This window comes from Zingiber officinale, chromosome 7A (assembly GCF_018446385.1).
Source record: "Zingiber officinale cultivar Zhangliang chromosome 7A, Zo_v1.1, whole genome shotgun sequence".
NCBI lineage: Eukaryota > Viridiplantae > Streptophyta > Magnoliopsida > Zingiberales > Zingiberaceae > Zingiber > Zingiber officinale.
Genome location: NC_055998.1, coordinates 87,492,495 through 87,505,718, shown reverse-complemented (window position 1 = coordinate 87,505,718; position 13,224 = coordinate 87,492,495). Strand labels below are relative to the sequence as shown.

Here is a 13,224-nt window from a genome sequence, read left to right as displayed (position 1 = left end):
ACTAAGTTACATGATAGTAGTTATACCTTTGATGCGTGCTCACAGACTCCAGACAACTTGGATCTCAGCACGATCACACGTTCGCACATCTATGGTATCCACATGAACAAGTCTTGTCTTTGTTTGTCTCACAAACTCACAAGATAGAGATGGGAACCACCTAAGGTTGTGCTAGAAACCGCAAGAAGGGGTTTCGACCAAGAGAGGGAAGGAGGAAGAAAAAGAAGACTAAAGGTTTTTCACCTTATGAAAATATCATCCAAAATGATATATATATATCCATCTCATGAATACCAAAGGGTTTTACCCTTTCATCTTCCAATCCAATGGCTCAAAATTGACCATTCAATTCAATGGTTCAATTTTGACTATTCAACTTCCTTTGTGAACTCAAGTTCATCCAATGAGTCTAACTCATTGATTCTCATGCAATTTCGAATTCAATGAATCACCATTCCAATCATTCGAATTGATTCAATGAGTCTAGTTTGAATTGGACTTAATCCAATAATTAGATTCAATTGAGTCTTACTCAATAAGTCCAATTCAGATTAGACTTAATTCAATGATTCATTATATGACCCCATCTCCATATCTACTTGTTCTTTATGTGTGACCCAATAGGTTCTCGTAATGTTGGTAATGTACCCAAATCAATATTTAGATACATAAGCAATGAGTGACATCTAGCAAGACATCATTGCTACCCAAGTGACGAGAAAGTCGAGATTCGACCTAACCTGTCCATGGCTATTATCTTGTATGAGTTGGTCCCTCTATCCTCGATATCTAGATTAATCAATGAGGCATAGACCGTGTCATCCTCTTATCAACCTTTGTGTTTCTTGATCTCTAAGTAGACACACTCAATCAAATAAACTCAATATCTCATATTAACTTATTTGCGCATGACCATGCTTTCTTGTGTTCTACTAATTAAGGGGCCCTTAGATATCGCTTCCGTCACATGAAAGGGATAGATCTCATTTACATCACTCACATCCTTCCGCATAATTTATTGCATACCCAATGATCGACTTTATTGTCCACCTTATTACAGGTGGCGTTTGTCGATACCAAAGTACACAACTCCTTATATAGGGAACCGTAGTGACTTTAGGTCTAAGGACTATTCATACTAATAGTCACATGAAAATATTTATGACACTCATATAACGATCCATGAAACATTCTCATGGTGGGTCATTCAGTATATATTCTCTAATATATACTCATGTGTCAACCTGATATCTCATATCCATGACTTGTAAGATCAAGTCATCCGTTGATCTACATGCTAATCTCAACGTATTAATATTGTCCTTGTATATTAATGCTTAACTAGGAATAGTTAAGAGTAGTATTCCATGTATATCTATAATGTCTCACTATTAATTCAACCAATTGATATGATGTAGATAAGAACCTACTATCCAAGAACATTATTATATTTATTTAATCGGCAATGAACTGAAATAAATATAATAACCAACTTTTCTTTTTATTAATAATGAAATAAGATACAAAATGAGTTATTTACAATCATCTCATAATTGGTACTGGGACTAATACTAACAGTAGCGACTAAGGAAACAACCCTTCTGAGAGAGATGAAGTAAGAAGTGGCTGAGAACAAGACCGAAGGTTATCTAAGTAGCGTGATCTTCCCAAAATAGTTTAAGTAAGAAGTGGTCAAGAGCTTGGTTGAGTAGCATGGTCCTTCCAAAAGAGTTTATGTAGGAAGTGGCTGAGAGCTTGGCTAATTGGTGTGATCCTTCCAAAAGAGTTTAAGTAGGAAGTGGCTGAGAGCCTGGTTGAGAGCTTGATTGAGTGGTATGATTCTTCTCTTTTTAACATGTTTTCATGGAAGAGTGTTGAGCGATGAGTGACTCGACTAAGGGTCCCTAATATAGAAATGCCTAACCCACCATGGGTGAGGTCCCTAACTTAGGATTAAGAGTTTCTACCTATGGTAGGGGTAAGTTGCTAGCTCGAGCCTAAGAATCCATACCTATTGTAAGGCTGAATCGCTAGTGCGGGACTAGGAGTTTTGAGTTTGTCGTAAGGCTGAGTCACTAGCGTCGGGATAGAAATTCTAGGCTCATCATAAGGCTCCCATTTGTGTGACAATCATTACTGGAGATAGAAAAAAAATACTAAATTGAAATGACACAAAATCAATTGCAGACTTATCTTTTGAGATGACTTAAACTGATAATCTAAGATTACCAAGCAAGGAAGGATGAGGCACTCGGGATAAATGTTCTTCCTAGAAGATTGGGTTGCATTGTATGGCCGAGTTGAGATGCTCGAAGCTGAGGCTTGAGTTTCCCGAGATCAAGCCTATCATAAGGCTTAGTTGCTAGCATGAAGCTAGGAGTTATGGACTTGTCGTAAGATGGAACCGTTAGCTAGGTGCTAAGAGGGCAATGAGTCTCGAGCTTGTCGTAAGGCTAAGTCACTAGGGCGGAGCTAGAAGGTCCAGACCTCTCATAAGACAGAGCCATTAGTGTGGACCAATGAGTCTTGAGCCTATCATAAGGGTGAATCGCTAGTGCGAAACTAGGAGTTCCAGACATGTCGCAAGGTGGAGCCGTTAGTGTGGTTTTAAGAGGGCAATGAGTCTTGGGCCTATCTTAAGATGAGTCACTATCATGGAGCTAAGAGTTCCAGACTTGTCATAAAGTGGAGCCATTAGCATGGGGATAAGAAGGCAATGAGTCTCTGACTTATCATAAGGGTGAGTCTTTGTCTTAAGATAGAGCCATTAGCATGGGAATAAGAGGGCAATGAGTCTCAGGTCTGTCGTAAGGTTGAGTTACTAGTGTGGAGCTAGGATTTCTTGGCATGTTGTAAGGTGGAGCCATTAGTGTAGGGCTAAGAGGGCAATGAGTCTCGGGCATGTCGTAAGGCTGAGTCGCTAGCACAGAGATAGGAGTTCTGGGTCTATCATAAGGTGGAGCCATTAGCATTGAGTTAAGAGGGCAATGAGTCTCGGGTCTATCGTAAAACTGAGTCACTAGCGCAAGTTAGGAGTTCTGGATTTGTCGTAAGGAAGAGTCATTAGTATAGAGATAAGAGGGCAATGAGTCTTGGATCTGTCGTAAGACTGTTGTGCAAGAAGAGATGAACAACACATAAGACTACGATTTTACTTGATAGAATGTGAATATTTACAAAGAAGAATGACAAGAAAGGGGAAAGAAAAAGATACAAAAAGGCCTTAAATGTGTTGCATTTCAAGGTCACTTGAGTTCTTTTCCTTCTCACGGATCGGTTGAGGGATGAACACTTCTAGTAAGGGGTGTACTTCTCTTATCTAAGTCATTCTATTTTCTTTATGCTTTCCTAAGGTCAGTTTTAACCATCTCTACGTAATATTTTCAAGCAGCACTCTAATGTCCACTGACTAGATCTGAGATTGGGAACTACAGCTTCTGATGAAAGGTACAGACCACCGTGCAGAATAAGTTGAGAGCCAATATTCCAAGGGTGACATTGTAAGAGGATGGAGTGTTGACTAATGTGAAGATGATGCTCCAGATTCATCTCAAACGTTTCTCACTTAGCAAGAGATGGAGGTTGATTTGCCCCAACAGTTATAACTCATGACTTGTAAATCCAAACAAAGCAGTTGACATGGGTCGTATCTCCTTTCAGTCGATTTGCATTTGATCAAAAACATCTCTATACACCACATTCACTAAGCTTCCCATGTCCATGAACACTTTCACCACGTTGTAGTTAGTTATAGTAGAGCATCTCACTAAGGCGTCATCATGCGGGGTGACAACTCCTTCTACATCTTGGGGCCCATAGTTTATAAGAGTGTCGTTCTCCCGACCTCTTCTGATACCGATGCGTTAGTTCTCCAATCTTTGTATGTGAATCTTCTTGACTCAGTTGAAGTCTACATTAGTAGAACCACTTGAGATTGTGTTAATGTCGTCTCGATGGGCGGAGTTATCCTGACAATCTCAGTGATGATCTCAACTATCCAAGGAGTGGTGTCGAGGCATTTTTGGCTCTTGTCTAGGGACTAAATCAGCTCTGTACAAATTATGTCGATCTCCCAAATCATCACGTCGAGTGTATCAACCAAGTGTATGCCTAATAGTAATGGGTGAAGTTCTCCCACCTTGGCACATCTCCTTTATAACCTGGTTGATTTCTTCAACAAGCTATTTCGAAACACTCTTAGGTGTCATGAGTGTATGATTGACGATAAGTACAAAAACTGATCAACTTCCCTTAGGGCAGTGGGATCAACCCTTCTATACAACTTGGGACATTGATCACTCCTCTTTACAAGTTGGGCCATAGTTGAGGAATTGATGGAGGATATTATTCTTGGGTGGAGGTGGAAGAGGATTCTTATCTAGCCGAGGGGCCACGATAGCATCACCCTTGCATGCAAGTTGGACTTATTCTAGGTGTATTAACTTCTTCTTTCATTACAACAGCCTTTCATAGTTCATTGGATGCTTATTCACCAGGGACCTGAAGAAATCTCCATCAACCAAACCCTAGAAGAAGGCACTGATTAAGATCTCTGAGAGAGTTGACGGGATGTTATATGTGTGTGTTTCTTATGTATTTTATAGCATTATTTTGCATATATTCTATGTCATTTCATGAGCATATTTTGTACACATATAACTTCTTTCTATTGTTTTTATTACTTTTATTTTTTTAGTTTGGAGAACTGCTCTTTGAGTGTTTTCATTGATACAACACATTTTTGGAACAAAAATGAATTCATAAAATCCTTGGAACATGGAGCTAGAGCAAGGAGCATGTGTTGGTCGTGTCCCATGAAACAAGCATGTTCCTACAACCAAAGTTAAATGAAGAACTGAGTGAAAACTAGACAAAAAACACTCAACACGGGCTAGTTGTGACTCCTAGGCATGCCCCTGATCTATCTGGAAACCATAAAGTCATCCCAAGCTCAACATAGTCTGACTATGCCTCTCTGGCATGGTCGTGCTTCTCTCCTGAAAGCAACACGGGTTGGTTGTGCCTCTCAAGTATGGTCGTTCCCTATCCAATTGCATCCAGAGCTTGGCACACCTCGGGCATACTTCCCAGGCACGATCATGCTTCCCAGCAAGACCATCCTTCTCTCATAGAACCGGACACACCCCGGTCATGCTTCCCATGCATGACGGTGTAAATTTATCCCACGATGGCCCAAGCAATAGAGCAAATTTTGAATGGACATAACTTTTAGTTTGAGTTGAATCATGGGGTCCATGACCTATCAAATTGAATATATTTTCAAACTCTATAAGTTTGGTTCAGGGTGGAACCATGAAAACATAGTCTAAGGGATAAAAACCTTATTTTGACGGAGCCCATTGATTTAGATAGGGTCAACCTAATTTGGAAACTATAAAGAACACATAGGGATATTTTCTAAGATATCTTATATTTTGGGTTATAATCAACAGTTTTCATGGGATCGATATTTTATTTTATTTTTGATGAGAATTGTATACTTATGGATTGTACATAACAACATTTCAAATGACTTAATTGAATTGTTGAAGGTACTCTAGGAGGAATTCTCGATGCTTATGCTTTATAGTAAATATGTTAAGAGATGTCTTTTGATACCTCTTACTGCTGATGATTTGGTGCAAGAAAGCAACCTTGAATTCATCAAAAGAATTAATAGGAGAGGTTAGAGTCAACTGAATCACTGTTGAACCGAGTTTGACAAAGTAGTCAGGAAGACTTGACACTTAATGCAATCCATATATTGATGCATCAAGGAAGCACTCTCAAAGTGATATAGATGACCTTCTGGGTCCGACAATCCTGTGTATTCGCCCAATTATGGCTATCAAAAATGGTGAGACAATTCTTGTTCAAGGACTTCTCTAGAGAAGGGTATTCCTTGGATACTTCCCTCATTGAAGGCTAGCGCCTTTCCTTTACGGTCATGAGGAAATGTCTCCCTTACTCGTGATTTATGCGAACCTTCAACTAGGAGAGTTGCTCCCCTATTGATTGAGATCATGGCCGGTGATACTCCCATAAAGGGTGGTAACATCTTACCCAGAAGAGAGGGTGCACCTACTAAGGGAGGAAGGGGCACGCTTACTAAGGGAGGAGGGGCTCCCACTAGTAGTGGTTGCATAAGTGGGTATTGTTGCAGTGTTTCTTGTACTATCTTGAAGACCAGTTGATTGATGTCATCTTGTGTCATGACCACTACTTCATCATGGCTTCTCTCTCTGATGGAGTCGTGGTTGTTAGTGGTTCTTCTAGTATCAACCATCATAGCATCTTGGCTCAGAGTTCCCGCAGATAATGTCAATTTATTTTGGGTAAATACCATAAATAGTCAATCCACCAGTCAACAAACAAGCAAACGTGCAACTCTCTGGAGATTATCGATGAAGAGGATGCAGAGGACTTGAAACACACTTCAACAGAGGGTTAGAGTGGTGTCGAGGAGAGATTTTGGCAAGCCACTTTGATGCTCAAGTTAAGGTTTGCTTGCGGTATGAAGCTCGTAGAGGAGCAAGAAGAAGAAAGTGTGAGAGTTTGATGTAATCGAACAGAGTGTGTGTGAGAGAGACTCCTTGCACTTACCTTATCTGAGGTTTATATAACTATCATAAGAGTATCTCTAAGTTAGATGTTGCATTCTGCTCCATTATTTTCTTATGAACCAGCGAGGGAACCAGATTTGATAGTCGTTAGTTATCTCTCCATCCACTAAGCGCCATGTGTTTGAAGAAGGTCATTCAAGAGATCAGATCTGACAACCACATAGCCGCTTCTCCAGTCGCTTGATGCTACAAGTTTTGGAATATTGACCATCGTTGCCCACATCTTCTAGAAAAGCCAACCTCATCATTGAGGTAGTTATATTGATTCCACGTGTGCCCTACGCATTCAATGGACCAACATAAGGTGTGGCTCGTGTCCAAGGATGAGGAAATGAGCTTGATATTGAGTGATCTTGAGGATAGATGAAGTTGGTGACTGAACGAGATATGGAGGATGTTGAGATTTGAGGCCAAGTTCGGAATGATGTCGGTGATTAAGGCTAAGAGAGGATGTTGACAGCTAAGGCCATAACATGAATGATGTTAGAATCTAAGATTGGGATGCAGAGGTTGTCAGCGACTAAAGTCGAGAGAGGATGTTTGCGACTGAGGCTGAGACATGGATGATGTTAGGATCTGAGACTAAGACACGGAGGATGTCGATGACTGAAGCTGAGAGAGGTGTGGTGTCAAGAGCTGAGGCATGGCATGGAGGGCATCGACCAATACGACCGAAACATGGATGATGTCGGGATCTGAGGCTGAGGTAGAGAGGATGTCAGGGACTGAGATCAATACATGGATGATACTAGGATATGAGGTTGAGGGTGAGAGGATGTCATCGACTTAGGTTGAGACAGGGATGATGCTAGAATATCTAATGCTAAGGCAGAGAGAATGTCGATGATTGAGGCCGAGGTAGAAATGCCGTGATTTGAAATTGAGTCAGGGGTGATATTGGGATTTGATGCTGAGGGAAGGAGGATGTTGATGACTGAGGGTGAGTCAGGGGAGATGTTGGGATCCAATGTTGAGATAAGGAGGGTGTGAATGACTAAGGATGAGGGAGTGATGTTGGTGACCGAAGCCAAGTCTCTTAGTGGTTGCCTTGTCTCCAGGCAAATTCTTGGGATTAATGTGCTGAGTAGGTTCAATCAAACCCCTTTATCTCATATGTTCTAGGTTCAATTTCCTGTAGGTTACATTTCATCCATCTTGACCTTGACTGACAACTTAGAACGACCTATTGACCATACGAGCGACATGGGTCTGCAAGATTCTGCCACATCAAATGGACTTGGTACTTAGTTCTCTAGCATAGTACGATTTGAGATCATAAAGCACTTGGGATCGAAAATAAATAACACTTTGTGCCTAAGAATCAGGCTTGAAATCAGATGATGCTCAATATAGGATATTTGGGCTCGAGAAGGTTAAGAATGAGGAGGGCGAATGTTTAATCGAACGATACATTATTTTAACAAGTGGCGGACAATAAAGGTGATCAATGATGATGAACGTTAATCATTATAAAAGGAGATGATAGTGGGGGCTATTACTAAATGGATGAGCAATAATGGCGGTTGACGACCGTTGTAGGAGGATCTTAATGTCATAATGGATGTTGTTACTCAATGAAGACTAAGAAAGAAAATGAATAATCAAAGGAAAGAGATAATACTTTTTCTCTTCTCGATTAATACTCTTTTTCATTCCATATAGCATCTCTATTTTGAAGTTTACTTAAGCATCTAAGGGACAATGAACGTGTTAATTTTGGAATGAAAAATTACCCTAGAAAAGGGAGGCTATGAGAAGTGCTCGACAACAAATATCAGTCCGCTCAGTGAACCATTCAAATTCAATCTCATCACTAACAAATCAAATAAATTTAAAAATATAAAAAATTTAAATGTTCAAATAACCTTGAATTTAGAGTTCAATAACATGAATAACTATTTCAATGATTTACTTTATTTTAGATTCAACTCAACAATAATATAAAACTTGACTCGATGATTCGCTGATTTGATTTGATTGGTTTATCGCCTCATGGATGAGGAAGGGAGAGGCGAGCTTCAATATTATGATTTTAGGGTTTGAGATAGTACGATAATGATTTTGTTACTTGCATTTCTTTAACTAAGTATTATAGGACAATGTTAAAGATTATATTATGTCAATGTATTTGCATTTAGAAGCTCTTATTGCAATCATTTGATGGCTTTTAGTTGCATCTATAGAGTCATGTAGACAGAGACGGATCTATTCAAGGGCTATACTGGGCTATAGCCCAGCCCTATCAGCCCCCCCCCCCCAAAAAATAGGTATAATATAATATTTGATTTTGACTTGCTCAGCCGCTCCCATCTCGAACACACGCGGCGTGCTTCGTCCGATAACCGGCGACACGGTGAAGGCACACCACGGCACCGGCACCGTCTAACATCGGAACAACTCCACTGCATCGGTACTACCACACCGGCCCTCGCACGCAGCATATGAGCATCCAGACTCTGGACACAGGAGGACCGAGGACAGGTAACCCTAAATAACAAAATCCCTAATATTTTCTTCTCCTCCTTTCTACTGTATGTTTGCAATCGCCTTCGACTTCATTGTCGTGGCCACCATTAAACAGCGAGAGCATGTTGTGGCTTGCTGCCGACTTCGCTGCCAAAGCATCGCACATTCTAATGGCGTTGGTCGCGTTGCCGACTTGCCGTGTTGGTTTTGCCATTTTGCTAAAGTCGGCTTCACCGCTTCACCACTTCTGTTTCATAGAAGTCATTAGAAGTCGTGTTGATTTAAAATTGGTGCCGTGTTGATTTAAAATTTGTTTTTTTTATGGATTATCATTAGTCATTAGAAGTTAGATTGCTGTTTAATGGATTGTCATCACAAAAATCTTTGATGACTAACTAATCAACACGGCACCAATATTTAAATCTGATATTGTGATTTGTTTTTTTTATGGTCGTGGCTTGTTTTTTTTATGGATTTTCAAGCTCGGATTGCAAGGGCATCCAAGCTTGAAAATCTTTGATCAGTATGGTGTTATGGAGTTCTATTATGATTTATCATATGACTTTGAAATTTAAATGTCTTTCTTACAATTGATTTTATCAATATTTTCAATTGGCTTTAGCTTTCAGCCTTTCAGTATTTTATTTTAGAATAAGATAATAATTTATATTTTATCTCAAGTTATATAACTATTTCCCTTCCTAATTCATTATACTTTAAGCCATTAGTAATCTATTACTTGTTTATTTAGGGATTTAATTTTAACTATTTCAAGATGGAACATCAATCTGCTACAAAGAAAGGAAAGACATTAATATCATCTTTCTTTAAAAAGAGAGATCGTGAAACTAGTGAAAGTACTTCAATTCCTACTACAATGGAAAATCAATCTAGTGAAGGTCTTCTCATTCCTAGTGTCCAAATTTCTTCAATTTCTTCTCCTAGCAAAGACCATCAATCATCATCTGCTTGTATTGAACGAGATCCGGGAAAAAGAAAACCAATATGTGAATATCATGTTAATATACGAGATGAGATAAGACGTTCATATCTAAAGATGGGGCCTTATCAACCAGATATGTTGGAGTATCCGGCTACAAAATTTGGAAATCAAAATCGTCGATTTCAGAAAAAATGGTTTCAGAAATTTCATTGGTTAGAGTATTCGCCTTCAACAAATAAGGCATATTATTTTTATTGTTTTCTTTTTCTGAATGATATTAATTCATCTAATATCTCGGCACTAGTCAGTGAAGGATTTGACAATTGGAAAAGGGTAAACCAAGGAAAAACATGTGCATTTCTTGCCCATATTGGTTCTGCAGCTTCTTCGCCTCATACTATGTCTGAGAGAAGGGCTGAAAATTTGATGAGACCCTCTCAGCATATTGATAATGTGATGTATGTTCAAGCTAAAGAAGAAAAGGAGAAAAATCGTTTACGTTTGAAGACCTCAATTGTCACTGTTCGATGGCTAGCACTTCAAGGTTGTGCCTTTAGAGGTAATGATGAATCTCTATCTTCATCTAATCGTGGGAATTTCCTTGAATTGGTGAAGGCTTTTACAAAAATGAGTACGGAAATTAATGAAGTTGTACTTGAGAATGCTCCAAAAAATTCCCAATATATTGCTCCAGAAATTCAGAAAGATATTTTACATATTATGGCCAATAGAGTACAACAGATGGTTCGTGAAGAAGTTGGAGATAAATTCTTATGTATTCTTGTTGATGAAGCACGAGATATATCTAAACGGGAGCAAATGGCCATTATCTTGAGGTTTGTGAACAATCATGGGATTTTGACAGAAAGATTTTTTGCTATCAAAAGTGTTAGTGATACTACCTCATTGAATTTGAAAAAAGAAATATCAAATGTTCTTGTTCATCATGATCTACAAGTTAAGAAACTTAGAGGCCAAGGATATGATGGTGCTAGCAATATGCATGGCGCGTGGAATGGACTCCATGCATTATTTCTCAGAGATTGTCCTTATGCATACTATGTTCACTGTTTTGCTCATCGACTACAATTAACATTGGTCTCTGCCGCTAAGGATGTCAGTGTTATTTGGGAATTCTTTTCTCATTTGGACAATATTGTCAATATTGTTACTTCTTCTACTAAGCGCATTGCTGAGTTACATACTGCACAAAGAAATGAAATTGAACATATGTTGGCAATTGGAGAACGTGATTCTGGAAGTGGGGCCAATCAGATTGGTAATTTGCAACGGGCAGGAGCTACTCGTTAGAGTTCTCACTATGACTCAGTAAAAAGCTTGATAGGTATGTACGCTGCAACTTGCAAAGTTTTTGAAGTTCTTAGTGACTATTCTCCAAATGGAAGAGCTAAGGCTAAAGTTCGGGGAATTTACAGAAACATGGCAAGCTTTGAATTTGTGTTCATTTTGCACTTGATGCATAAAATTATGAGAACAACAGATACTCTTTGTCAAATTCTTCAAAGAAAATCTCAAGACATTTTGACTGCTATTACATTTGTCTCTACTACCAAAACCATCCTTCAAAAACTTAGAGAATGCGGGTGGGAAGAATTTCTTCATGAAGTGAAAGTTTTTTGTTCGAGAAATGATATTGATGTGCCTGACCTTGATTGCCTATATAAGATTGGTCGTTCTCGTCAGCAAACTACAATTGAGCATCATTATCACTTTGATGTTTTTAATGTAGCAATAGATTTCATTTTGATAGAGTTAAATACTCGGTTCAATGAGTCATCAGTGGAACTTCTTTCTCTTAGTACAGCTTTAGATCCGAAAAATTCATTTGATTCAATTAACAGTAATGATATTTGCAAACTTGCAAAGAAGTTTTATCCTGAAGATTTCACAAATCAAGACATCGTTGCTTTGGAATATGAATTGGTACATTATAAACTTGATGTGATGCAAAATTTGAAGGCTTCTACACTTGTTGAGTTGTGTCAGCAATTGACTGAGAGTGGGCGGTCAAAGGTTTACATTATGTTAACTAGATTGATTCATCTCGTTTTGACATTATCTGTTTCTACTGCCACTACTGAGCGAGCCTTTTCAGCAATGAAGCATGTGAAGACGGCACTTCGCAATAAAATGGAGGATGATTTTCTTGAAGATTGTTTGACACTCTATATTGAACGAGATTTAGCTAAAGATATAGATATAGATTCTATTATAGATGAATTTTATGTTTCAAAATCTCGTAGGGCACAACTTTGTTGAACAATATAATGTAATAACTTTTTTTTATATATATATCTATATAATTTATTATATATTTTTAATAATAATATATAATTTATTATATTAAGTTCAAGCCCCCTCCCCCCCAACTCTAATTCCTGGATCCGTCCCTGCATGTAGATCATATTGGAGTTCGAGGTTACGATATAGCAGTTATGTCTTCTAAATAGTTAATTAGACATTGAATCCCAACTGTAATTTACTGTAAGAATTTTTTTCTAATAAGATGACAATTTAAAAATAGTGACCGTTTAAATAGCCTACATGAGTACTTTTTAATTTTATCTAATGACCAATCAAAAACTTCTATAAGTTAATATGCGGATTAGGTATACCATATTAAAAGCTGAGTGTTGAGTATTTATTATGGTAAGCACAAAATTTATATATTGGGGTAATAAACGAAGGCTTTAAATGTAATTTTTTTATATAAATAACTCTAAGTTTTCTTTTATACACAAACGTTGGAGACATTAAAATATTATATAAAGAATTATTACAAAATTATTATTTGGCATATTAGTATTATTTTTCCATAGAGCATGACTAATACGAGGAAATTATTAACTTTTAAAATTCATTATTTATTTTTGAATAAATCAATTAATATCTATTTAATATGTAATGCAATATATGCTTGTGTGTTTTAATTACAACTTAACCCACATACTAGGCCCAGGCCTCCCATGACATAACTTATTTCTGAATTAGTTTTGTCCAATTAATTTTGGAGGTTTGCTACTTTTGCCTTTTAATTCGTTTATCCAATAAATTTGAAGTACAAGTTATATACACTAGGCCCGCTAAAATATTTGCCCTTATTAAAATTCAAACTCTAGTCTATTTTTATTTTTCAAAAGTGTTTTACCACACCATCTATAAAAATATAAT

At 38.0% G+C, this 13,224-nt stretch overlaps 2 protein-coding genes across 2 annotated transcripts; both read left to right on the top strand.

Moving 5' to 3' along the window:
• The first annotated feature begins 9,864 nt into the window (after positions 1-9,864).
• LOC121999505 (zinc finger MYM-type protein 1-like) lies at positions 9,865-11,343 on the top strand. Its single transcript, XM_042554177.1, has one exon. It carries the CDS (start codon positions 9,865-9,867, stop codon positions 11,341-11,343), a length of 1,479 nt encoding a protein of 492 aa, XP_042410111.1.
• Positions 11,344-11,379: 36 nt separating this feature from the next.
• Positions 11,380-12,312, top strand: LOC121999504. The gene has a single exon (XM_042554176.1). It carries the CDS (start codon positions 11,380-11,382, stop codon positions 12,310-12,312), a length of 933 nt encoding a protein of 310 aa, XP_042410110.1.
• The last annotated feature ends 912 nt before the right edge of the window (positions 12,313-13,224 follow it).

What these genes read in the sequence shown, in the direction of transcription:
- LOC121999504 (XM_042554176.1), top strand. Translation starts at nt 11,380, where the DNA reads ATGTACGCTGCAACTTGCAAAGTTTTTGAAGTTCTTAGTGACTATTCT.
- LOC121999505 (XM_042554177.1), top strand. Translation starts at nt 9,865, where the DNA reads ATGGAACATCAATCTGCTACAAAGAAAGGAAAGACATTAATATCATCT.